The sequence below is a fragment of the Falco rusticolus genome, chromosome 5 (assembly GCF_015220075.1).
Source record: "Falco rusticolus isolate bFalRus1 chromosome 5, bFalRus1.pri, whole genome shotgun sequence".
Lineage (NCBI taxonomy): Eukaryota > Metazoa > Chordata > Aves > Falconiformes > Falconidae > Falco > Falco rusticolus.
Genome location: NC_051191.1, coordinates 21,378,475 through 21,402,263, shown reverse-complemented (window position 1 = coordinate 21,402,263; position 23,789 = coordinate 21,378,475). Strand labels below are relative to the sequence as shown.

Sequence of the window (23,789 nt, the reverse complement as noted above, 5' to 3'; positions counted from 1 at the left end):
GCGGGGGGAGCTGGGGGGGTCAGCCTGGAGAGGGGGGGCTCAGGGGGGACCTTCTCACTTCCTACAACTGCCTGACAGGAGGTTGCAGTGGGGTGGGGGTCGGTTTCTTCTCCCAAGTAACAAGTGACAGGACGAGAGGAAACAGCCTCAAGTTGCACCAGGGGAGGTTTAGATGGAGTATGAGGAAAAATGTCTTCACCAAAAAGGTGGTCAAGCATTGGAACATGCTACCTAGGGAGGTGATGGAGTCACCACCCCTGGAGCAGTTAAAAAAACATGTAAATGTGGCACTTAGGGACATGGTTTAGTGGTGGTGACTTGTGGAATCGAACTCTACAACTCGAGGAGAGTTATAAAGCAGGTATGTTTATTGCAGCGCTGGGTGCAAGGGGGATCGCTCCTCCTAACTTGCACACTGTTTCAACAAGCAGTCCGATATTTATTATACAAAGTCATGCATATACATAAGGTTTCCTAACATTCAGAATCTCCTCCCTCTAGCGCCTCTTCAAGACGTACTTTTCATCTTCTTGGGCAGTTACCTGAAGTTCTTGTTTATCTTTGCATACATTAGCAGCCTTTGTTATTTAGTTTCTGTTATCTTAAAACATCTGCTAGCTAACGATTCGTCCTTTCATTAGTCCACTCTAAACATGTCGAACTAATATGTGCCCACTGGGCTGGTTTTAATCTAGATCAGCATGATCTCCGGGCAGGCGGGGGATCCACCTTCTTTGGGGTGGGGGCCATTTGAGTAGGAAGTCGCTGATCTATTACTACCACAATTATTTTACCTTAGAGCACATCCTCATCAGAAGGCTCCTTATTTACATTCTTGTTGAGCTCATCTACATCGGTATTAACTGTCCCTTCTCAAAGTGCTAAGTGCTAAGCTTCCGCCCTTCCTTCTTTCTTGGGTGTTGTTTCTGTTATCAATGCAGTTTCTGTCTGCTGCAAAGTTTTAGGGTTTTTTTCACTGTATCAGTGGGCATGGCAGTGCTGGATTAACAGTTGAGTTATCTACTAGCAGCTGAACTACACAATGCAGCATTCCACTGGTAGCAAAGCTACACAATGCAGTGTTGTACTGCTTGGCGGTGTCATGGATACATTAGTTGCAACATTTACAACTGAGCACACTGGTAAAACTCCGGTATCATCTGCAGCACAGCACAGAGGACAGCGAGTTAGCCGGTCTTCCACGGCGCGGCCAACATGGCCGCCCCACCACCCAGCGCCACGCGCCCCTTCCCGCCAAGACACGGCGTCCGTCCCCGTGCAACAGGCCCCGCCTCCCGCCGTGCGGCGCAACCGGTGACGCTACGGTGGCGCGCGCAGGCGCAGGCGGTGGGGTCGTGGTAGAGCGGTGGGTGTTTGTTGCCTGTGTGAGGGGAGTGCTCTGCTGCGTGCCCCCTCTGCCTTCGGTCTGGGAAAATGGGGTGCGCCAGCCCTCCCTGAGGAGAGTTGTGTGTCCCCTTCGTCTCCTCGGACGCTCGGCCCTGCGGCAGGTACGGTGATTGACCCCCAGCACGGCTGGGCGCCTCGGGCCTGCGCGGGGTGGGGCGCTGAGGGGAGGCTGCCTGCCTAGAGCCGGGCGGTGTCCGGCAGCGAGTCGTGGAGGTGGAGGGCCACCCGTGTGTGACAGGGCTGTGGGCGGGTGGAGTTCTGGGGCCGCCTCCATGTGACAGGGTTCAGGATAAGGGGCAGATATATGTGGTGTATGACGGGGCTGTGGACAGCGCGAGCATTGGGGGCTGCCTGTGTGTAACGGTGAGGTCTGGATGGAGGGAGCAGTGAGGTTGCTTCTCTGACAGTGGGATCGGGGGGGCGGCGGCGAGCTGTAGAGGACCTCCGGGGTGGCATGGGGCTTCTGGGTGGGGGGAGATGTGGGAGCTGCCTGCGTGTGACGGTGGGATCTGGGCAGGGAGAGCTCTGAGGGCCCTGGTGTGGGGGCTCTTCGTTTGTGACAGATCTGGGTGGAGGGTGCTGTGGGGTGTTGAGCAAGGAGAGCTGTGGCTGTGTGTGGCAGAGGGCCCTGCATGGGGGAAACTGGGGAATCTGGGGCCAGCGGGACTTACATGTTGTCAAGGTGAGACCTTCCCTCATTCCTGTGCCTTAGTAGAAGAGGGCAGGGGGTATGGAAGGACATATTTCAGTCTGGAGGTGAAAATCCCACACCCAGCCTTCTTAGTCGAGTAGAAAGGGACCAAATCCCACTTTCATTTCAGCGCCCTAACAGTACAACTTCTGCTTCTGCAGGAGGACGTGGTTCAGGGAGAGAGAGTGGGAGCATGAGGATGGGGGAGAGGATCTCTGCTTAGGGCTGCTACATTTGTCAGTGTGGAAAGGGAAGTCTTGAGGCTCAAACTATATGAAAAATCTGACAAAAAAAATTACTAGGTAATGAATGTATCATTGTATAATTCTTCCAGTAATCCCGGTGTTAACTGTTTCACCATTGAATCACTGTACCAGTAAGAAGCAGGTAATGTGATTTGAGTTTTGTATTGTTAAAATTTTTTTTAGGTAGTAATGTCCAGTTGAAGTATTTGTACCAAAAAAGCAAATTATTTATGTTCCCATCTGGTGAAGAACTATGTTACAAGTTTTTAAGCAGATGGCACGAAGGAACAGTAGCATATTTTGCTGACAGGATTAGCAGAAAAAGTCACCAGAGTTATTTCTTTCACAAAAGATGTTACTGGGCGTCAAGTTTGTTACCTTTCGGGTGTACTGAGCCCACAGGAGGTGGCTGTATAGTCTGAAAGTACTCTGTTATCTACTGAAATGAGTGGAAATTTTCAATAAAAATACCGCAGAATTGTGCCAAGCCATTCTTTTCTTGGACTTCCTTTGCCTGGAGAAGTCAGGAGCTTTGCCTGTAGCTTCTGAAGGATGTTACTTTTCAAAAATGAGGTTGGAATTTGTCTCTGTCCTCTTATCTGTACCTCACTGGAGTAGATGGATGCTGTTCATTAGTAATGAAGTAACAGAGCTGACAGTAGGATTTGTCAAATAAATATTATCTATTTTTATGGGTAAAACGAATTATTATTTTTTTAATATGCTAAACATTACTTGGTGGCTAAAGGTGAAGCCTATTTGTATAGATTGTTTTGGATAACTGCTTTTTCTTCCATCTCATGCTGACTGAAAATCTTACTGTATAGAAGCTGACAGATTTTGGCTTTTCTCTGTGTTTCTTGATACAGATAATGACAGTGGAACAGAGTCCAGCAACTTCCCTCATTGACAGGACTATGAAGATGAGGAAGGAGATTGAAGCCCGGAAGGTGGTCTTGGCCTGGGCACTCCTTAATATATCCGTTGCGGGCATGATATATACTGAAATGTACGTTAATTGTTACATCTGATTCAAATAAGCAAAGCATCCTACTTTGTATATCCCTAAATGTTTCCTGGGACCAAACTGTTGCAAAATTATATCTTCTTGTTTTTCTTTTCAGGACTGGGAAACTCATCAGCTCATACTACAACATCACATACTGGCCACTCTGGTATATTGGTGGGTTGCTGCAATACTTAAATTCATTTTCAGGATTCTTTTTTTTTTTTTTTCCCACTTGTCAGTTTTACTGCCAGGGAGGTAATTTTTAAGCAAGCCTTTTTTTTATTTTAAACTTAAACCAAAATTTGGTTTGCTTTCAGTTATCTCCCTTGAAACTGTTGCAATTTCATTCTTTTTAGAGACAGGTAAGGAGTGTTGGCAGCTTTCTTAGATGTATCATGAAAGGGCACGACAAACTTGTTCGGTGCATTAAATCTGTTTAATGCAAAGATAAACCTTTGGAGAACAGTGCAGATTTTACTGCTATGTGGTACTGTGGGTGTGGATGGCATTTCACAGTAGTTAAAGTTTGTTTCAGATGAGTAGACTCCAAACCAGCTGTATCAAATAGAAGGATGAAAAGGAGTAAGAGGGAGAGAAAAATCATGACATGAGTGACAGATGATTTGATGGGAAATGTTTCAGAAATACTGTGAAGCTTCATTGCAGTAGTTTATGTTGCTTTTGGAAAATAACTGTCCATCTTTTTAAAACTGAATTTTAGCAATAGAAATTAATCTCAACATAGCCATGAAAATTTATCTCTAATGGTTCTTGCATAAGAAGGTGAAGATATACCTAGATACTTTCCTAGATTGGTACTTATTGATAGCCCTAATAACGACCTATTTTTAATGGCCATATGCCTGTTTTTGCAAATAATGTTCTTTTATTATTCCCGATGCTCAAGCTATGGTAATAACTTCTTTGTTTCTTCTAGAACTTGTGTTTGCATCTCTGTTCAGCCTCAATGCCTTATTTGATTTCTGGTTGTACTTCAAATACACAATGGCACCGACGAGCTTGGTCGTGACTCCTGGCCAGCAGGCCCTGCTGGGTTTGCGGAATGCAGGTGAGTGTAATAAATATCTCAAGCAATCTGGGTTTTTTTAATTCTTTATTTTGTTGCAAGATGGTATTTTTCTCAAGTACAGGATTCTTTAGTGATGTGAGTTCTGAATTGCCTCCTCTGACACAAGCGGTAAACTGAATTACCTGCTACATATTAAAATTCACAGCATCAGGCAGTAATTTGATGGGTGTTTGTGGGAGAACTGGAGGGGAAACAAGCACACAGGGAAAAAGGACAGGATGGTAGTGACTGCTGAAGGACAGCGAGAGGCTCAAACATTGGTGAGGCTGGACAAGGAATGTGTAACCTATATGTAGGGCTAGGAGTAAGGTAGAGAGTGCATGTTTATGTTTAATTTTAATATCCTACTAATAGTACACTAGGTATCGAGAACCAAATTAGGGGGACAGAGAGACCTTCACGTGAAGTCTGAAAATGACAGCCTAGAGAGCGGTCATTCAGAAAGCTTATGAAAATGAAAGCAAAGTTCTAAAATACAGCAGAACCTGACAAGATAAATACACCAAAAGCAAAATGCTAGGATGGTAGTATTTTCACTCTGCTAGTCTTCCCCTAGAAAACAGGACATAGACAGGAGTAATCACGACAGTTCAAGGATCTTGTATGCATAGTTGCACAAATAAATTAAGACATTCAGTATGCTAAAGATGTGTACAGTAGGCAGATAGAGTAGCTGATTAAATTGGTTAGAGAAGCCCCCCAGGTTATGCAGGGTGTCTGGTAACATTTAACTGAAATCTGAAGCTGTAGAATTTGTGCTGAGTTGTGGTCATGTGTCTTAGTCTTCTCTGGGTTTTTTTTGCAGCAGTGGCTTGACAGCTGAGTTCTGTAGGGGCCAGATTTTTCCTGTGTCCCTTCTAGCCTCTTTATAGAATTGCCTTAAGATAGCATTGTGTATGCATTTTGTTGCACATTTTAAAAGGGGTAGGTGAGCTGCATCCACAGTGCTAATTCTGTTTTTCCTTATTGTAGCCATACAAACAACTCCACCATGTGACCTGGCGGCAAAGAAAGTCCCATCTTCGACACCTTCTCCTCCAATCCAGGGTCAAAGCGTGCTGAGTTACAGCCCATCTCGCTCCCCTAGTGCCAGTCCAAAGTTTACTACCAGCTGTATCACAGGGTACAGCCCTCAGCTACAGGCTCTGTCAAGCAGCAGCACTTCTTACGGCAGTGCTGTAACCCATTCACCAAGCAGCAGCTACAATAAGGTAACAACCAAGACAACTGTACAAGGGTACAGTTTGGTGCTTGTTTTGTGCCATATGCCATTGAAGGTGAGCAGCAGCCAGCAGAGAGTTGTGTATTTGTGTGTTTGCTCCTTTTGCAATATAGATATAAATTTGTTGTATTCAGTTTTGTCCTTTTTCCCTACTGTAACTTTATTTGGTTTAGTGGCAGGTTTGCTTCAGAACAAAGCAAAAAAAAAAAAACTAAAATGTAAATACAAAGTAGAAGGAAAATGACACAGCTTTTTTTATTTACCCAAGGTTTCCAGCTTCAGCCCCTCTCCTACTGGATCACCATACTACACGAGTTTTGGACCGATGGAAAGCGGTGGGCTGAGGTCTCGTTACCGCTCTTCGCCCATTCTGTATAATTCACCTATTGGCCAAGAAGACTATATAACAGAACTCCAGACACTGGACACCTTTCTTCGAAATGAAGAAGAGAAACAGCAGAGACTTCAACTAGGTAAATACACTGATTTGATTGGAAAAGCTTGGTAATGAGAGGTGGTGTTTTTATGCAAGAGTGGCTTTTGCAGATAAGAAAAGCTGCAAAGGATTGGAGAATCATAGAATGGTGTGCGCTGGAAGGGGCCTTAAAGATCATTTAGTTCCAGCCTCCCTGCTGTGGACAGAGACACCTTCCACTAGACCAGGTTGCTCCAAGCCCCGTCCAACCTGCCCTTGAGCACTTCCAGGGATGGGGCAGCCACAGCTTCTCTGGGCAGCCTGTGCCAGTGTCTTGCCACCCTCACAGTAAAGAATTTCTTCCTTATATCTAATCCAAAGTTACTCTGTTTCAACTTAAAGCCATTCCCCCTTGTCCTGTCACTACAGGTCCTACTAAAAAGTCTGTCCCCATCTTTCTTGAAAGCCCCCTTTAGGTACTGGAAGGCCACTCTAAGGTCTCCCTGGAGCCTTCTCTTCTCCAGGCTGAAGAATCCCAGCTCTACCAGCCTGTTGTCCTAGGAGAGGTGCTCCAGCCTCTTTGTGGCTCTTCTCTGGACTCACTCCAACAGGTCCATGTGCTTCATATATTGGGGGCCCCAGAGCTGGATGCAGCACTGCAGGTGGGGTCTCATGAGAGCAGAGTAGAGGGGGAGAACCACCTCCTTGGACCTGCTGGCTACGCTGCTTTTGGTGTGGCCCAGGATATGAATGGCTTGCTGGGCTGTGAGTGCACATTGCTGAGTTATGTTGAGCTTTTTGTCCACCAGCACGCCCAAGTCCCTCTCCTCAGGGCTGCTCTCAATCCATTCTCTGCTCAGCCTGTGTTTGTGTTTGGGGTTTCCCTGACCCAGGTGCAGGATCTTGCACTTGGCCTTGTTGAACTTCATGAGGTTTGCATGGGCGCATCTCTCAAGGCCCCTCTGGACAGCATCCCTTCCCTCCTGCGTGTTGACCGCACCACTCAGCTTGGCGTTGTCAGCAAACTTGCTGAGTGTGCACTTGATCCCACTGTCCATGTCACCAACAAAGATGTTGGACAGCACTGGTCCAAGTATGGACCCCTGAGGAATGCCACTTGTCACTGGTCTCCACTTTGACATTGAGCTGTTGACCGCAACCTTTGAGTGTGACCACCCAGTCAGTTCCTTATCCACCTAGTGGTCCGTTTGTCAAACGCACATCTTTCCTGTTTAGAGACAAGGATGTTGTGCAGGAGGACTCCAGTGTACTTGTACTAGTAAATAGACCTAACCCATTAATGCTAATCACCTGTGACCTTGCTAAGGGTGGCTGCTGAACAGTTCAGTCTTCTACTGAGGAGTTGAAATGTGAGGTAGAATGCCATTGTTTCCACATGTCTCCTGATAGGTCATCTCTGTAGCATTTGTTGGCTGTAGTGGACCGTGGTCAGATGACAGGCTTTATCACCTTGATGAGAGGGATCTCTTGTGGAAAAGGCATTTCAGACAAAGGGGTGAATTACCTGCAGGCAGGTTTTGTCCTGGTTTGGGACAATCAAGTTAAGGGTGAGATTGGTGTTGATGCGGGCTGACTTCGGTGTATGTGTTCATGGTAGTTTGAGTCTCTTGTCAAAGCCTTAATATACTGACCTATCGTGCCTGTGCTGTTGCTTCCAGAATTGGCAATAATTGTATGTTACTGAAAAAATCGTTTCAGGGAGTTCAGATTCCAGCTCTCCTTCCAACAGCCCAACTTTCTGGAACTACAGCCGTTCCATGGCAGACAGTGCACAGATGCTGAGAAAGTTCCAGTATCAGCTGGCTTGCAGGTCCCAGGCTCCATCAGCGCACAAAGACGAAGCTGACCTGAGCTCAAAACAGGCTGCAGAAGAGGTAAATTCGGGCAGCAAGGTAGTAAAGAGGGAGAAAAAATACCCAGCTTTGTGCAAAGGTTTGGATTTGAGCTGTATCAAAAACATGGGGGAGAAAAATCCTTGAGCATTTAACCATCTTTATAGAGCTTGCAAGACTCCTTGCCACTGTAAATGGATATTTCAGATTTTGAGTTGTGGTTGGAAAATTAAATTTCTTGCTGGAGAGCAAGGCTTGCACTGGTTAAAATACATTTATGATACAAAAACTGAGTTGAAACTGATCTGTATTTAATGCAGTGGAACAGCTGAAGGATATAAAGTACCGCCTTTATGCTTGTGGCTGAAAAAAGTCTGATGTGAAGGAATTTAATTCATGTGGCTTCAATTAATTTAATCAATTTTATTTCCTACATTAGCCTAATGAAGCTTTCAGTTCAAATACCTCTTAAATCGAGCCTACCTTTCAGACCAGTTTTGTCCTACAGCTTAGAGAGCTTAAAACTGAATTTGGGCTTATGCAAGGTGATTGTACCGTGAATAGAGAGCAGGAGCGTTGTATGCGAAGCTGCTGTCGAAGTTACATGATAAAGCCAGCAGATGGATAAGAGTTTTGGGGAAAAATATGATTTGGATTATGCTGTACTTCATATTGGGAATTGTCGTAGACCCTAAAAACTCTTGGTATTCTCTGAAGTTCTCATACGTAGTTGATAAACTTTTCCATAGGTTTGGGCACGGGTGACAATGAACCGACAGCTCCTTGATCACATGGATTCCTGGACTGCTAAGTTCAGAAACGTAAGTCCCATCTCTAGGAACTGCCTGTTTTTTAGAGAAGATAGAAACACAGCAGCATGCTTCTAAGAGAGGACTACGGAGTGTGTTTTCGACCAGACCTCAGCGTTTTGTATTCTGAAAACTTCAGTTACCAAGTTCATCTATGCTTTGAATGACAAAAGCATATGGGATATGGGATATGAGAAGATTTGGTTTTCCATGTTGTAACTCAGATGGCTAAATCCATGTTTCTGCAGTATTTCAAATTCATTCTCTTGGGCTCAAAGCATGGAAAATTCCGACCCAAAGCCTGATATTTTTTCTGACAACCCTGAGCAGCATAATAAAGGGCAGAAAGAAAAATCTTAATCTTATCAATAGGAATTGCTACAGCAGAGGAGACTTAACTGCACACCATGGCAAAATAATTAATAAATCTGTTTTTGAATTACCTCTTTAGTCATAGCATCTGTCAAGTGTGCTGGTTTGGTGTTTGTTTTTTTTTTTTTTTATCCTTTAGTAAGATCTATGAAAAGCAAAGATCTTTATGAGGTCCATACCACATTCCAGAGTGTCTGTTCCTGTACTTAGGGCCAGCTTGATTCAGCTCCCAAATTCTGTCACGTACAAATCCCACACGTAGTGTTTATCACTTTCTTGATTTCCTGAAACAAATGTGAGAGGGAGTGGATCCATCAAAGTATAAATTATCTTTATGGTGGGAGGGCTGTGCTTCAGAATGCCCCTTCCCTCATGGTTCAGAAAAGCTTCATCTGATACTTCCTAGAGATTTGTTTTCCTGACTCCTTTACATTGATTTTTCTGGCCTTTTAGATGGTATTAAAGAGTCATATAAACTCTGCCTAAGTTGATATTCTAATTTAATTACTTTCCTCCTTGGTTGGCTTCAGTGTTTCTGTTGTCAAGCTGCTTTGTGATAGTAATGGTGATGATTAGTAAGATGTAAACTAAGGGTTGGGGGTTTTTAGCATTTTTGTTGCTTCCAACCTCTTGAATTTTCACCCTTTTCTTTCCTAGTGGATTAATGAAACTATTCTAGTGCCACTTGTCCAAGAGATCGAGTCTGTGAGCACTCAGCTGAGACGAATGGGTTGTCCAGAATTGCAGATTGGAGGTAGGATGAGGTGGGAGATTTCGAGTTCCCGATGGTGGTTAGTGGAGGGCTGCTCTGTAGTCAGGCCATTGGATGGGTATTATATAAATGAGGTCTGTTAAATGTTAGTGTTCCATTTCTGCTCTCTATTAGTGTTGTTTTTGTTCCATCTCAAGCATTTTGTTAAGCTGGAAAGTTCTTCATAAGACTTCTGGAAATACTGATGCTGGCACACGGATGCTTGTCTTATATAAAATTCATAACTGTCTTTTTTTTTTTTCTCTCTTTTTTTCTTTTTGTCTTTTCTGCTTTGCTTTCTTTTTCTTTTTTCTTGTTCCCTTTCTTGTTTACTTTATTTTCTTTTTTCCTTTCCCCTAAATTTACTGCTGGGGAATTACAAACTCAAATTATCATTGATTATTACATATTAAACTATCAGAAAACATTTCAAAGATAGATGTGCTATATATAAATTGTCACTGTCTCGCTATAAAGTCTCACCTTTTCCACTAATACATGCTTTTCCAAATACGTCCGTAAAATTGGCTGCTTTCTGAAAGAACTGGTTTTTTTTTTTTTTAATTCTGATGGAGTTCTGTTTTTCATGTCATGATACAATTCTGAAGGAACTGCTTCTCTTGTAGCTTCAAATTTATGTCCCTTTAATGAAGAAATGGATTTTATATGCTGTTTTTAAATTAAATTCACCTTTTGCAGGCTGTGTCTTGTAGTGTCTCCTTAAGAGCTACCATCTGTTGCAATGCCTGCAGAAAAACTGGTCAATGCTGATCTTGTCCCCGCTTTGTTACTCTCCCTCTGCTCTTCAAAGTGGATGTTGGTTCCTTATAGCTTTTATATTCTGTCACATAAAGGAGGTATCTGCTACTTCACTGTAATTGAAATGGGTGTTTGGGATAGTGTCACATGTTACATGTTTCTAGGACTTTAAATGGTGCACCAAAAAGGAAAGTCCTCAGCAGCGATGCTCAGTAAGGGAGGTTGTTCAGTGTTCTGTGGTGGTCATAGCTGACCTGCACTGGCTCTTCTTGTGTTGCAGACGCCAGCATCAGCAGTCTGAAGCAGGCAGCGCTTGTTAAAGCTCCTCTCATTCCAACCCTGAATGCTATAGTGCAGTATTTGGATCTTACACCAAACCAGGAATATTTGGTTGAAAGGATCAAAGGTATGTGATGTCACCATTGTACGTGGTCTCACCATACTGACAGCCCCTGAAACTAGCATAGGATACCACTTTCATATACTTCCATGCACGATAACTGAATAAATCATGTTGCTTTCAGAGCTTTCTCAGGGAGGATGCATGAGTTCATTCCGATGGAACAGAGGAGGGGATTTCAAAGGCCGTAAGTGGGACACCGACTTGCCCACTGACTCCTCTGTAAGTTTTTGAAGATGTCTTGATATGACAGCTTCAAGTAGGTTGCCTTTCAGCACAGGTTTTGGAGGGAGTAGGCAGTAAGTCTTTTGAGGAACATGGTAAAATCCTATTTGCATCACTCACAGGGATAATCCTGTTGTAGTTGGTGAGATTCCATGGGGAATAATGCAGATAGGATTGGACATTGTATAGATCGCAGAAATGCAATTGCATGTCTTAGTCTTAGGCCGGGCTTTTACTTACAGTACTCTGAAACATCTGTCAGAACTCCAGGGAGCAGCTGGCCGGGTGGGGATCTTGTTGGGGCAGTTCTGCTGTATTTTTAAAAAAAGCAAAGTGTCTGCCTTAACCTAACAGTTTATAATGCAGAGAAAACCTTTTGCCATGTTTTCATTTTCCTGTACTATAATGGACAGAGAGGGGAAGGAAAAAAAAAAGCAGATCAAGTGGCAGGACTGCTGTTTAATATGGTAATATTTTGTGAGAGGTCTGAAGACCTTGCACGTCCTGCTTGAGAGAAGACTTGTAGTGATGCTTAGCCCATTAATCTGAAAGGTCCAGGAGGAACAGCACCTCTGTGTAAACAATGACTTGAAAATTCACCTGAGCTGATTAAAATAGTTAACAGAACAATTCAGGGAGTAGAAAACAGGCTTTACAGTGTGAGTCTTCACCTGAACTCTGTATCTAAAAGTAGAGTTAGTGTGACTGTTTTTTTCCCCACTGTAAATAGATTTTCAGTTACTTGGGAGAATAAACCCCAGGAGATCAGAATGTCAGAGCTTCACAATTTTGCTGAGAAAGACACAGTGAGATTCAGTTTCTGGAAGCTAGAGTTGTACAAAATCAGTCTTGAAATAGGATTTGATTTTCTGATTGTGAAGGTGATTAAATAATTGGTTGTCACTGGCTGCAGAGCAACTCTTAGTGTCTTAACAGACATCAGGGTGAACAGCTCAAAAGTGTAAATAAACACTTGCCATGAAGTTTTGGCATTAACTTAAGACAATTACTATTTAAAAAAAACAAACACAGTTTTGCATTTTTGCTAATCACGCTGCGGGTAATATGAAGCTGTGATTCCCACGGTGCATCTCCCAAACTTCTTGAGACTGGTGGCCCAGAGCAACTCCTTTGTTTTGTCTCTGAAATAGATCCTGTTATATATGACAGATAATTTGTTGCTCGCGTAAAATGTTGAGAACTCTCTGGGAAGGGTTAAAACAAATAGCAGGCTGCGGCATTGTTTTCTGGATACTTGTTCTAGGACTTTATTTCAAAATTTTGGCATTCTTAACAAGATTCTCGGCCAGCTCAGATTTTTCCAGTGATTTTTGTTTTGACTTTTGTGAGGCAAAAGGAGAAATTTGCTTGATAGGGGTAGTGTCGGCAAAGCTGTAATTTGATTTCATCTGCCCTTCTCAGCCAAATCCTCGCAGCTAGTACAGAACCCATTGCTAAAACAGATGGCTTGGAGTTCATGGCCTAAATATGCTAAGTAAGATTTGCCAAATTCTGCAAGATGCCAGGATAAAGTTGCTTGTGTGTGAACTGAGCTCCTGACATGCAGCATCAGTTTATTGCATTGTGTCCGACACTCACGTACTGGAAAAAATAAACTTGCCTTCATGCCAGGGGTGCGCCTGGGCCATTGAAGTTGGCGCTTTAAGCATTAAGCTGCCTTGGGCTCCAGCACGCAGAGGGGTTTGGCCAGCGTTGAACCACAGACTATCAAATACTGTAAGGAATGCCTGAGGCAACGGCAAGCAAACTGCTGTATTTTTAAAGGCGCTATAGTGAGATTTGGTTTTCTTTGCCCAGATCATTATGCATGTGTTCTGCACTTACCTCGACTCCAGGCTGCCACCTCACCCCAAGTATCCCGATGGCAAAACCTTCACTTCCCAACACTTCCTTCAAACACCAGATAAACCAGGTACTGGCGCTTGTGTTTAGCTGCTCTTTGCCTCTTGGATCACGTTGGCACCCATGAAATCCCTGTCGTCTTTTAAACTTTTCATTCACAGACACTTCAAATGAAAATGTGTTTTGCATCTACCAAAGCAGCATCAATCCACCCCACTACGAGCTGATCTACCAGCGCCATGTCTACAACCTGCCCAAGGTACAGCGGGGTTACTAGTGTTTTCCTGCTGTCAGGAAATTGTTGGCAGATCTGATTTGTTGGGGTTTTTTATTTTTTTAGGTCCTAGCCACATTTATCGACTACACATAGGCTGGTCTTAGCCTGCTACTAAATAATACCTTTAGTATCTATTTAAGATACAGAAGCTTCCTCTTGTTTATTTTCTGACTATTTATTTAAAATTCTATGTCATGTCCTCCCTGATGTGTGTTGTCACCCTGTAAGGCCAGTAAGCCCCAGTGCTTGTCCATAAGAATTCTGGGGAATAGCTTCCAGTCCCAAACTAAGAAAATTCTCACATTTTCATTGTGTATTGATCCCTGGTTGTTGCTGCATATCTGCTTTCCAAAATGCTCCAGCATTTAAAGTATTTGGAGATTATATTCTAGCAAAAAAACACTTTTGGGATTTTCATGGTATTTACGTAATTGAAGAAAGTAAAATATTAAAGCAAAAAGCCTGACAGCCCGCCCTGTAATGCCATTTCATGATGTCTTTTTCTACAGCCACTTATTCTACATGAAAAACTGCTATGATTTCTCATCAGTACCTTGATTTCTAAGTTTTGTTTCTCTCTTCCTGTGGATTCAGGGCAGAAACAACATGTTCCATACCTTGCTGATGTTTCTGTATATCATAAAGACAAAAGAATCTGGGATGCTGGGGTAAGTATCTGATGTTAGTCATCATCATGCTGTGTATGAGCTGTGAACGGAGCACCCTGTTTTAAAGCGCCTTGTCTGAAGGCCCTTCAAACTGAAATCACTACAGTGGGATGATATTAGCAGTAATAAAATCATCTTCTCATTTGAAACAAGAGCAGCTTTTTTGTGAAATTGGGTAAATCTTAACATATGCAAGCAATAAAAGCAATGTCCAGATTCCCCTGCGTTCTGAAAGAGTCATGCTTGATTCACGTCACGATGCCTACCTGCGTGTTAAAGTGCTGAAGCGTGGCATAGATGTTTCTTTGTTTAATGTTTTGAACATGCAGTTGAATTTACATGCCATTCATTATGATAACTTTTGGTTTTACAGGCGGGTAAATCTTGGCTTATCGGGAGTCAATATTCTGTGGATTTTTGGAGAGTGACATCTCCAGTGGGATGCTGGCGAACATCAGAGGAACAGTTTCTGCTGGCGAAACAAACTGAGCAGCGTTGCGACGTTGTTGACTTAAACACAGACTTACTATGAAATAGGATAATTTAAGCTCTGCTTTGTGGGCAGAGGAGAAGTGTTTGTAATTCCCACGCGGGTTTTATGAAGGTATTTAAAACATGTCACTGTCGAAACACTATGCATACAGACACCAGGCAGGTTCTTCCAGCTCCTCACCCATTTTAAAAAGCCTTTTGCTGTTTCATGTATTTGTTGGTGTCATCACCCTTTAGCTGAGCCTAACTGATCTCAGGACTAAACTACAGCCACCTTTGAGGGTTTTTTTCTGGAACAGTTCTCCCAAGGTTGTGCAAAGCCATGAGTCACCTGTTGCTTAGAAAGATACAGCGATCTGCTCAACTTCAGGATCCCAGAAGTTCCAGATGAACATGAGAAAAGCCAAATCAAGAAGTTTAGACTTGTTTTGCTACATTGTGTTACATACAATTAAAAAAAAAGTGTGTATTTTTTTAATCCATGGCTTTTAGTGTAAGTGGGTTTTCTGACCCCACTGGCTGCATTGGGTGACTGTGCTGCAGGTGTAAAGAAAAGAGAAAACAGTGTCTGACCTGCTAGTTTCAGTAAATAAGATTTTTAAATTTTATTTTCATTTTTTATTTTGTACAAAATAAGCATGCCATCCAACTTCGGCAGTCTTGCGAGCTCTGATGTACCAGGTACCCTCTGTACAGCTACAGCATCCCCCTGCCTTTTGCTTTTTCTTTTTTTTTTTTACTGCTCCCATCAGCTTCTTCTTGCTAGTAACCTCTTCTTTTGGGAGCCTCACAGACTGGCACGTGGCTTCAGCACTTCAGCAGGAGATCGGGATGTATAAACACGCAGGCTTTTTAAGTCCCTGCTTTTGGAGCTCTACTTTTTTTTGGAGGGAAAGCACTTGGATTTGCTTCAAAGAAAGGGGTTGTCTGACACTTGCTAAAAAAAATTTTTGTATATAAGGATGAAGGGGAGAATCTGTTGTAAATTCTGACAAATGAGCATGTTAAAGTGTATATAATTAGTTTTAGTTATTTTTTTAAAGGGAGGTAAAAATTTCTAAGCCCGGAGATGCTGAAGATCTTTGCGAGCTGGAGATGAGGGTGTTGGCTTGTTCCCCTTGCTCTGGTTGTAAACTGCCCCCCAAAAAACTCACTGGCATTGAAAAGACATGAGAATTATGCTGGCTTGTTACCAGGGGCGTGAACACCACGTGTTTTCTTCTGAAAATGTATTTTTGTACTGTATTTTTTGCTGCCAGAAGAACTTGTAGCATTCTCCAGACCGGTGCTTTTGCTTTTTATCTGGGGGGGTGGGGGGTGGGGAGCTGCTGGTTTTCAGTGTGAACCAACTGCTACTGGCAACTGGGTTTTTCCAAGGGATGGTTGCAAAATGGCTCCTTTTGTTCCTGTATTAAATGAGTTTGTTTTATCAAACGCTTGTTTGGGTTGTGCCTGTGGTTCAGCATCGCCAAATCCTTCAATGAACCCAGGAGGGGCGCCCCAGAACCAGGTTTAGCTGCGCTTTACCCTGAGCTCAGTCCTGTGCTGGAGGCTCTTCATGTGCAGAAACTCTTCTTTGACCAAAAAACGGGTGTTTTTCAAGAAGAGCCCGTCCCGCCAGGCACCTCCAGGGGGCCCAGGGCTGCTGCACCCCCAGGGCCCCACACACTCGTGGGACCCCCAGCACCCCGCTGCCCTGGGGTCCTCCTGCACAGCCTCTTCCCTACGCGGCCAAGATGTTTGTGCACCCCGATAAACCATGCTTCCTCATCCCCACCCGTCCCGCCCTCTGTGCGCCCCCATAAACCATGCATCCTGCTGCATGTGCACCCTGCTCCCTGTGCACTCTGATGGAGATAAACCGTGCACCCCAGATTCTTCTGCACCCCAGTCCCTGTGCACCCGAGTCCCTATGCACCCTACTTCCAGCACAGAGCCCTGTGCAACCAAGGTTCCTGTGCACCCCAGTCCCTGTGTGCTGCAGTCCCCATGCACCCCAGCTCCATGTGCGCCCCAGTCCCTGCTCACACCGACACACCATGTACCCTGCTCCCTGTGCAGCCCCACACACTGTGCACCCTGCTCCCTGTGCACCACGGTCCCCATGCACCCCAATACATTGTGCACCCCAGTTCCTGAGTGCCCCAATGCACCATGCACCCTGTGTACCTGGATAAACCCTGCACCACAGTCCCTGTGCACCCCAGATTCTTCTGCACCCCAGTCCCTGGGCGCCTGGGTCCCCGCGCACCCCACTCCCAGCGCAGAGGCCTGTGTGCTGTGGTACACCGTGAACACTGGCTCCCTGTGCGGCCCAGGTTCCTGTGCACCCTGGCCACCCCACACCCTGACACACCGTGCACCCTGGCCCCTGTGCACCCCTGTCCTTGTGTACCCCAATAAACCATGCCCACTGGTCTGTGTGCACCCCGGCACAGTGCACACCCCGGTTCCTGCATGCCCCAGCCCCGTGCACCCTGCATCCCCGTGCACCCCGATATACCATGCCCCCCCGTTCCCGCATGCCCCAGCCCCGTGCACCCCGCGTCCCTGCGCACCCCACATCCCTGTGCATCCTCTCCTCTGTGTACCCCGATACACAGCTCACTCCGGTCTCTGTGCACCCTGCTACACCGCGCACCCCAGATCCTCGCGCACCCCGGTATTCGCGCACCCTGACATACCGCGCACCCCCCGTCCCCGCGCACCCCTGTCCCTGTGTATCCCGGTATCCCGTACGCTCCAGCCCCGCGCACCCCGATGCACCGCGCACCTCGGTCCCTGCGCACTCGGCTACTAGGCGCATCCAAGCCCCGCGGAGGCGGGTCGGCCCCGGCCCCTCCCGATGGGAACGGGGGCGGCTCCCGGGGGCGCGCCCCGCGCATGCCCGCCGGCACCGCCCGTTAAATACCGGCGGGCCCGAGTGGGCCGGCACTGCTGCCCCCGGGACCACTGCTGCCCCCGCCATGGCTAGTGAGGGTGAGCCCGGCCGCCGCCGCCGATGCTGCTGCTGCGCGCTCGATGCGCCCGGTGAGCGCAGGGAGGGGGCTACGGGGTAGGGACAGCACGGGGAGACTCCGTCCGTCCTTCCTTCTCTCTCCCCCCTCCCGAGTATCACGCCGAGAGGGATGTGCTACCCATATACTGGGCACCGGGGGCTGGGACCCCGTCTCCCCCGTCTCCACTTCCAAGCATCACGCTGGGCACCGGAGGGGTCCAACCCTTCTGAGCATCACCTGGGTACCATCCTGGGGGTACTACCCTGGGAGCTCTGTGTGCCCCCTATGGGGTTTGGGGACCCGGCCGTGTGTCCTGCGGTGCTAAGCCCAGGCAGGATGTGGCCCTGGTGTGATTCCAAACCCCTGCCCGCAGATGTTCCGAAGGCCGCCAAGCCCCAGGGCGACAGCGATGGCCCCCGCCGGGACTCCCTCTGTGACCGGCACTGCAACGCCATCTACAATGTGCAGGGTGATCTGGGTGACGTGGGCTGCCACCTGCACCATTCTCGTATCCCCCCAGGTAGGTCGGCCGTGGGATGGGCTGGATGCAGGGTGCTGGGGTTGTCCCACACCCCCTGTCACCTTCCATCTCGCCTGTAGCCATGTCCACCTCATCCTGCTGCCAGCAGCACTCAGAAGAGGTCTGTGAGAGCTGCGTGGTGAAAACCACCCTGACAGCTGAAAACGCTGTGGAGGCCAACAAGCTCTCAAACAACTACAAGGTGAGTATCTGGCATGGGTGGGGGCACCCATGGGTGCTCCTGGATAGCTGTAATGGTTTAGTATTTTTCTCTTCTCCACCCCAAAAAAATCTCTGCAGTTTGGCTTCAAAAAATGGAAGAGTCACGTGACAGCACGACCCTGGGAGGACCGATCAGAGATTGTCAAAGAGCTCTACTCTGACCTCAACATCATCCGGGGCTCTGGAGGTGGGTGGCCTTGGGGCAGCCCTGTGCAGCAGCAGCATGGATTTGGGCTGCTGCAGGTGACAATGGTCCCATCTGGTATCTCCCTTCCTGCAGGGTCCACAGTGACATGTGGGAATGTCCTCTACCTGTTGCTCTTTGGCTGGTGGCTCTCGCTCCTCTATGTCCTTGTGGCTGCCGTGATGTTCATTGCCGTTGTGGGGGCTCCTTATGGTGAGTCCCGAATCTGGGACACCCCCATGAAAGGCTGAGTGAGCTGTGGGTCTCCTGGCTGAGTCCAAAATGGCACTGCTGGGATCGCCTAGGTCACTTCTGTGGGGTGGCCCTGTAGCTGGAAGGGCTATTTGTATCCCCAACAGAGCTGACACTCGTGTCCCTGCAGGGTGGCTCTGCTGGGACCTGGCTGGGTATTTCCTCTGGCCCTTTGGCAAAGTGATCCAGAGAGCGGAGGTAAGTGTCCCCTGAATCAGAACCCCATGGGAGGTGGTGGGGGTGTCCCATGCCACACCCTGATATCCTCAATCTCCCCAGGTCCCCAAATCCCGCCAGGCCCTGGGTACATGCAAGGCTGGTGTGGAGGCAAGCAGTGCCGGGGAGAGCTCAGCCCTGCTCGGTGGCCCCATGCCACGTCGCTGGCACCCACAGTGCTGGGTGGATGCTGGATACTGGGTGAGCCCCATGCTGGACATAGCTATACCCCCATCATGTGGGGATGGCACCCATGGGTGCCTTTGCTCCCCTGGGGTGGGTGTTTTGGGGGGCAAACCCTAAAGACAGCTGCCTGTTCACAGCAGCTTGCTGGCACTGTGGTGTGGCTGTGCCTGGGCTACCCAGTGCTGGTGGTGGCCCACGGGCTGGTGTGTATCACCGCATGGCTCCTCATCGTCCTCATCCCTGTGGCCAAGCTGAGTGCCCGCACTGCTGCCCGTGTCCTGCTGCTGCCCCCGGAGCAAGTGCTTGTCCGACGCCTGAAGATGGTGGGTGCCTCTGTGCAGGGGTGAGGGTCCCACACCCTGCTTTGGGGTGAGTTTTAGGTGGGGGAGGGGATGCTCGGAGCAGTGTCGCCCACTTCTCCTTCTGCAGACGGAGGTGCCACTGGAGGGGGAGGTGATCCTCTGCTGCTACCGTGCTGTCAACCCCTACTACTACAAATATGCCGTGGATGGCATCAATGTCTTTGCTGTCAGTATCCTTTTGTGGGCTGGAGTGGGGGGGGTAGGGGGGCTGACCCCAAACCCCATCCCACTGTGGTCATCTCCTTGACTGGCCACCCCAGACCTGCTGCCACTGGTGCTGGTGACACTGGTGTTGGGCTACGTGGACAGCCACAACCGCCTGATCAGCTCCTCAGTCAAGTTCACGTTAGCCCTGCTCTCCATCATGCCTCTCTCCTACTACATCGGGATGGCCATTGCCAGGTGAGCAGTGGTGGGGGGACACCTGATGAAAAACTGGGGACACAAGCCAGCCCTGCTGAACCCTCCTTCTCTTTCAGCATCTCTGCCCAGAGCAATTTTGCAGTGGGAGCAGTGGTGAATGCCACGTTTGGCTCCATCACGGAGCTCACCTTCTACATCACGGCCCTCATCAAGGGCTCGCGCGAAGGCAACCGCTGCTATGCTGAGATCGTCAAGTCAGCATTGACGGGGACACTGGTGGGCTGTGTCCTCTTTGTCCCGGTGAGATGGGGTGACATACTCATGGCATGAGAGCACCCAGTCTCTGCAGAGAGCTGGGATGCTGCTGCAAGCAAACTGCTGATGGGGATTTCCTGGGGGGGGCTTTCTCCATCCCCAAGGGTCTGTGCATGGTGATCGGGGGCACTCGGCATCAGGAGCAACGGTTCAACAGCCGCTCAGCAGGTGTCAGCTCAGCCCTGCTCTTCCTTTCTGTGGGAGGTGAGCTGGGGCCAGGGGTGTCCCCAGGTCTGGGGGGGTCCCACCAGTGTGGGCACACACCCCATGTCCCTCCATCCTTGCAGGTGTCTTTGCACCAACACTCTTCTCCAAGGTGTATGGGAAGCTGATCTGTGGTGAGTGCCACAACATCACCCAGAACCCACTGGGCCACTACCTCTGCCACAACTGTCACTTTGACCTGGTGAGTGGGGAGATGGACCCCCAGCTGCTGGGGTTTGGGGTTGGGGACGCTCTGAGCTCAGCTGGCTCCTGCTCTTGTGCTGGGTGGTGGCAACAAGGCTTTCCCTTGTCCCCTTGCATCCCCACTGATAGGCTCTTTCTCTCTGCAGATGGACAACAATGGCACTCTCTACTACAGCCATGTCCAGTGAGTGTCCGCTGGGGTGGGACCTTCTGGGTTTGATCATGGTCCTGCATCCCTCCCAGGTCCCCTCTCTGCCCCCAGTGAAGGGCTCTGATCCAGCACCCCATCTCCTTCATGCCCAGGGGACACCCCCCCCCCCCAGGGTCTCTATGCTGGAGCCTGGCGGCACTAAGCACGTGTCACCCATGTCCCACAGACCCCTGGTGTACACAGTGTCCCTCCTGCTCCCTGCTGCCTACCTCATTGGCCTCTTCTTCACCCTGAAAACTCACTCGCACATCTACGATATCCACATCAGCGACTGTCACAGTGAGTGTCCCTGAATTGTGGGATGCCCCAGTTGTGGGGCCGGCTCTTCTCACCATGCTGGGGTGTCCCATTGTGTCTCTGTTCTTCCCGCAGTGCCTGGCCACCACCACAGTGCTGTGGTACACTGGTCTCGCTGGCGGGCCCTGGTCATCCTCCTGCTCTCCACCCTCTGCATGTCAGCCTGTGCTGACCTGGCCACGGAGCACATCAGCCCCATCCTCACCAACTCCACCATCTCACAGGTGAGTGTGGGGATGGTGGTGGGCCAGGTTTGGGTGGCCCAGAGGACCAGGATGTGCCCTCCAGGGATGGGAACCTGCCCTGGATGCTGTTTGAGCCCCAAGAGCAGTGTGGGGGGAAGATGCTGAGATGCTCCATGCACTGAGGAGTTTGGTTGCCCAGGGTCTGGATATGGTCAGGATCCGGCCATACACATTGCTGATATTGCCTCTTCCCCGCAGTACTTCATTGGTGTCACTGTGCTGGCAATGGTGCCGGAGCTGCCAGAGATTGTCAATGGCATCCAGTTTGCCCTGCAGAACAACCTGAGCTTGAGGTGAGCTGGCTCAAAGGATGGGTTTTGAGGTGTCTACCTTCAGCATGGTCCCCGTGCCCTGTTCCAGTCCCATAGCTGTGCCTTGGTGCCAGTGATGGGCTGTCCAGCTTCATGCCACTGATGGGTCATATCCCTGCCAACGTTGCCCTGAGGAGGACTTAAAAGTCACCCCAGAAATGGGGCCAGAAACAGGTTGGGCGCTGTGGTTTGGTTCCCTGAGGTGGGTTTTTTTTGCCTCACCCTGAGCTGAGCAAGCCAAGGGCTTCTGGAGACCTGGTGCTTGGCAGCTCTTAAGTCCTCTGTCCTCCCCAGCATCGAGATTGGGAACTGCATTGCTGTCCAGGTCTGCATGCTCCAGATCCCCGTCCTTGTGCTCTTCACAATCTTCTACGTGAGTAGCCCCAGGACAGACCCTGGGTGACCTCCTGCAGCAGGGTTGGGGACACACAGTGCTCCGTGAGATGTGACAAGGGCACAGCCACCATCCCCAGTGTCTCTGCCCCTCTGCTCATTGCAGGGGAAAGTGGGGTCAGAGGTCTCCTGCTTTGACTGATGCTGTCCCCAGCCCTAGCAACTTGTGGCAGGAGGGGATTTAAAGGGTGACAGGCAAGTCCCCAACCACAGTCAGTGTGGGGCTGTCCCAGCTGGCCATAAACCCCCAATCCTCTGCTTTGCAGCCAACCAACTTCACGCTTGTCTTCAGTGACCTCCACGTCTATGCCAGCATGTTCAGTGTGGTGCTCATGAACTACATCTTCATGGATGGCAAATGTGACTACTTCCAAGGTGACTGCTCACCCGTGTAGTTGCTATGGGACTTGATGTACCCACCTTCCCTGTCCTGATGGGGTGGTGGGCACCTGGATACAGCCCTGGGGTCATCTGCTTGCTGCAGCTCTTGGCAAGTGGTGACTTGAGCAATTCAGGGGCCTTGGTTGACCATCTTGGAGGTGTGGGTCAAGCCTGGAGCTGCCACCCTGCAGTAGCTCCAAGGGGGATCACTCCCTTTTCACCCTTAAGGGGGAGTTTAAACTCCTTTTAATTGAGATTTTGCAGAGGACTGTGAAAGTCCTCTACAGTGGGCTAATCCAGATCACACTAGACAGTCCTAAAAGCAACCTCCCCCTTCGCTCCAGGAAGTAACCTCCTCCAACCTCTTCTGTTTGCCCTAGGCACGGTGCTGGTGATGGTCTACTTCATCCTCCTGGCTGTGTATTTCTTCGCCCCATCGCCCAGTGGTTGCTGAGATTTGGACCCTGCTTTCTCCAACCCTCTTGTTGGGTTCAGCACCCATCAAGAAGTTATCTGGTGTCTCAGGGACTTGGCTGGGCTGGCTCCAGTCTGGAGGCATTGTTTACTGAAGCGTCTGCTGCTGCCTGGCTCCCCCAGTGGGGTGCTAACAGTGCTCCAGTGATGGGAAAGGGCAGCACTGGAAGCACCCCTGAATCAAGGAGCCCCAATGCCGGAGCACTTCACAGAGGTATTTCCAGCCCGTGCTTGTGTGGTTGGAAGGAAAATTGTCCTTAGTGGAGGGCCCTGAAGGGGGTTTCTGTGTGGTCTTGGGCACAGACCCCTCCCTTGGGACATCTTGCACTGGGAGAAGGTGCCTGAGAAGAGCCTCTTGCCCTTCCAGGCAGTGGGTGATCCCAGCCCTGGAAGGGGCTTGGGTCTGGGGATCACACAGGGCTTCTTGATGGTACTAGAAACACACCAAACAGTATTCTTCAGCTGTTTTGTCATTAAAGCAGTTTTGTACAAATTGGAAACAAGTTTGTTTCTCCTTGAATGAGCCTTCAGTCACTTGTCTGGGCCCCTCTGCCTACCACCCAGTCTAGGGGTGATGGCCACTTGGTGTCCACCAAGGCTTGGCTCTCAAATGTGTTGGCCATCAGGCACCAGCAATGGCTCAGCTGGAGCCAGCATCCCTGGGAGCAGACCAGGACAGCACTCAGTGTCCTCTGTTAGAGCACCAGAGCAGGTGCCAGGGGAGATCCACCACTGTGCTATGGGGACAGAGCTATGTGGTGGGGTAGCTATGGGCTCCAGCTTCCTCAAAGACCCTCCCTAAGCTCCAGTTCTTGTCTCCAGCCTTGTCTGACTGCCCTGGGTCATCCTTGCTCAGAGGTCTTTAACAGGCTCCTAAGAAGGGTCAGGGATGCTCCTGGTAC

The 23,789-nt window shown here is 48.6% G+C and overlaps 2 protein-coding genes across 3 annotated transcripts; both read left to right on the top strand.

Moving 5' to 3' along the window:
* Window positions 1-1,333: 1,333 nt before the first annotated feature.
* TMEM209 (transmembrane protein 209) lies at window positions 1,334-15,982 on the top strand. 2 transcript variants are annotated; one of them, XM_037389479.1, is made up of 16 exons: window positions 1,334-1,508; window positions 2,433-2,485; window positions 3,213-3,352; window positions 3,468-3,526; window positions 4,290-4,421; window positions 5,415-5,653; window positions 5,933-6,137; window positions 7,799-7,974; window positions 8,682-8,753; window positions 9,771-9,867; window positions 10,904-11,029; window positions 11,148-11,245; window positions 13,067-13,181; window positions 13,273-13,370; window positions 13,983-14,056; window positions 14,430-15,982. In XM_037389479.1, exons 3-16 carry the CDS (start codon window positions 3,216-3,218, stop codon window positions 14,482-14,484), a joined length of 1,683 nt encoding a protein of 560 aa, XP_037245376.1. In that variant the 5' UTR covers window positions 1,334-1,508; window positions 2,433-2,485; window positions 3,213-3,215; the 3' UTR covers window positions 14,485-15,982. The 2 variants fall into 2 exon arrangements, with proteins under 2 accessions (XP_037245376.1, XP_037245375.1); XM_037389478.1 differs by lacking the exon at window positions 2,433-2,485.
* Window positions 15,983-17,470: 1,488 nt separating this feature from the next.
* Window positions 17,471-23,349, top strand: LOC119149018 (low affinity vacuolar monovalent cation/H(+) antiporter-like). The gene is made up of 20 exons (XM_037389835.1): window positions 17,471-17,578; window positions 17,921-18,067; window positions 18,148-18,269; window positions 18,368-18,476; window positions 18,570-18,686; window positions 18,856-18,923; window positions 19,005-19,142; window positions 19,265-19,450; window positions 19,557-19,659; window positions 19,750-19,891; window positions 19,969-20,152; window positions 20,272-20,371; window positions 20,455-20,573; window positions 20,722-20,759; window positions 20,953-21,065; window positions 21,159-21,307; window positions 21,527-21,621; window positions 21,934-22,012; window positions 22,299-22,407; window positions 22,794-23,349. The coding sequence occupies exons 1-20, from the start codon at window positions 17,515-17,517 to the stop codon at window positions 22,865-22,867; spliced, it is 2,256 nt and encodes a 751-aa protein (XP_037245732.1). The 5' UTR covers window positions 17,471-17,514; the 3' UTR covers window positions 22,868-23,349.
* The last annotated feature ends 440 nt before the right edge of the window (window positions 23,350-23,789 follow it).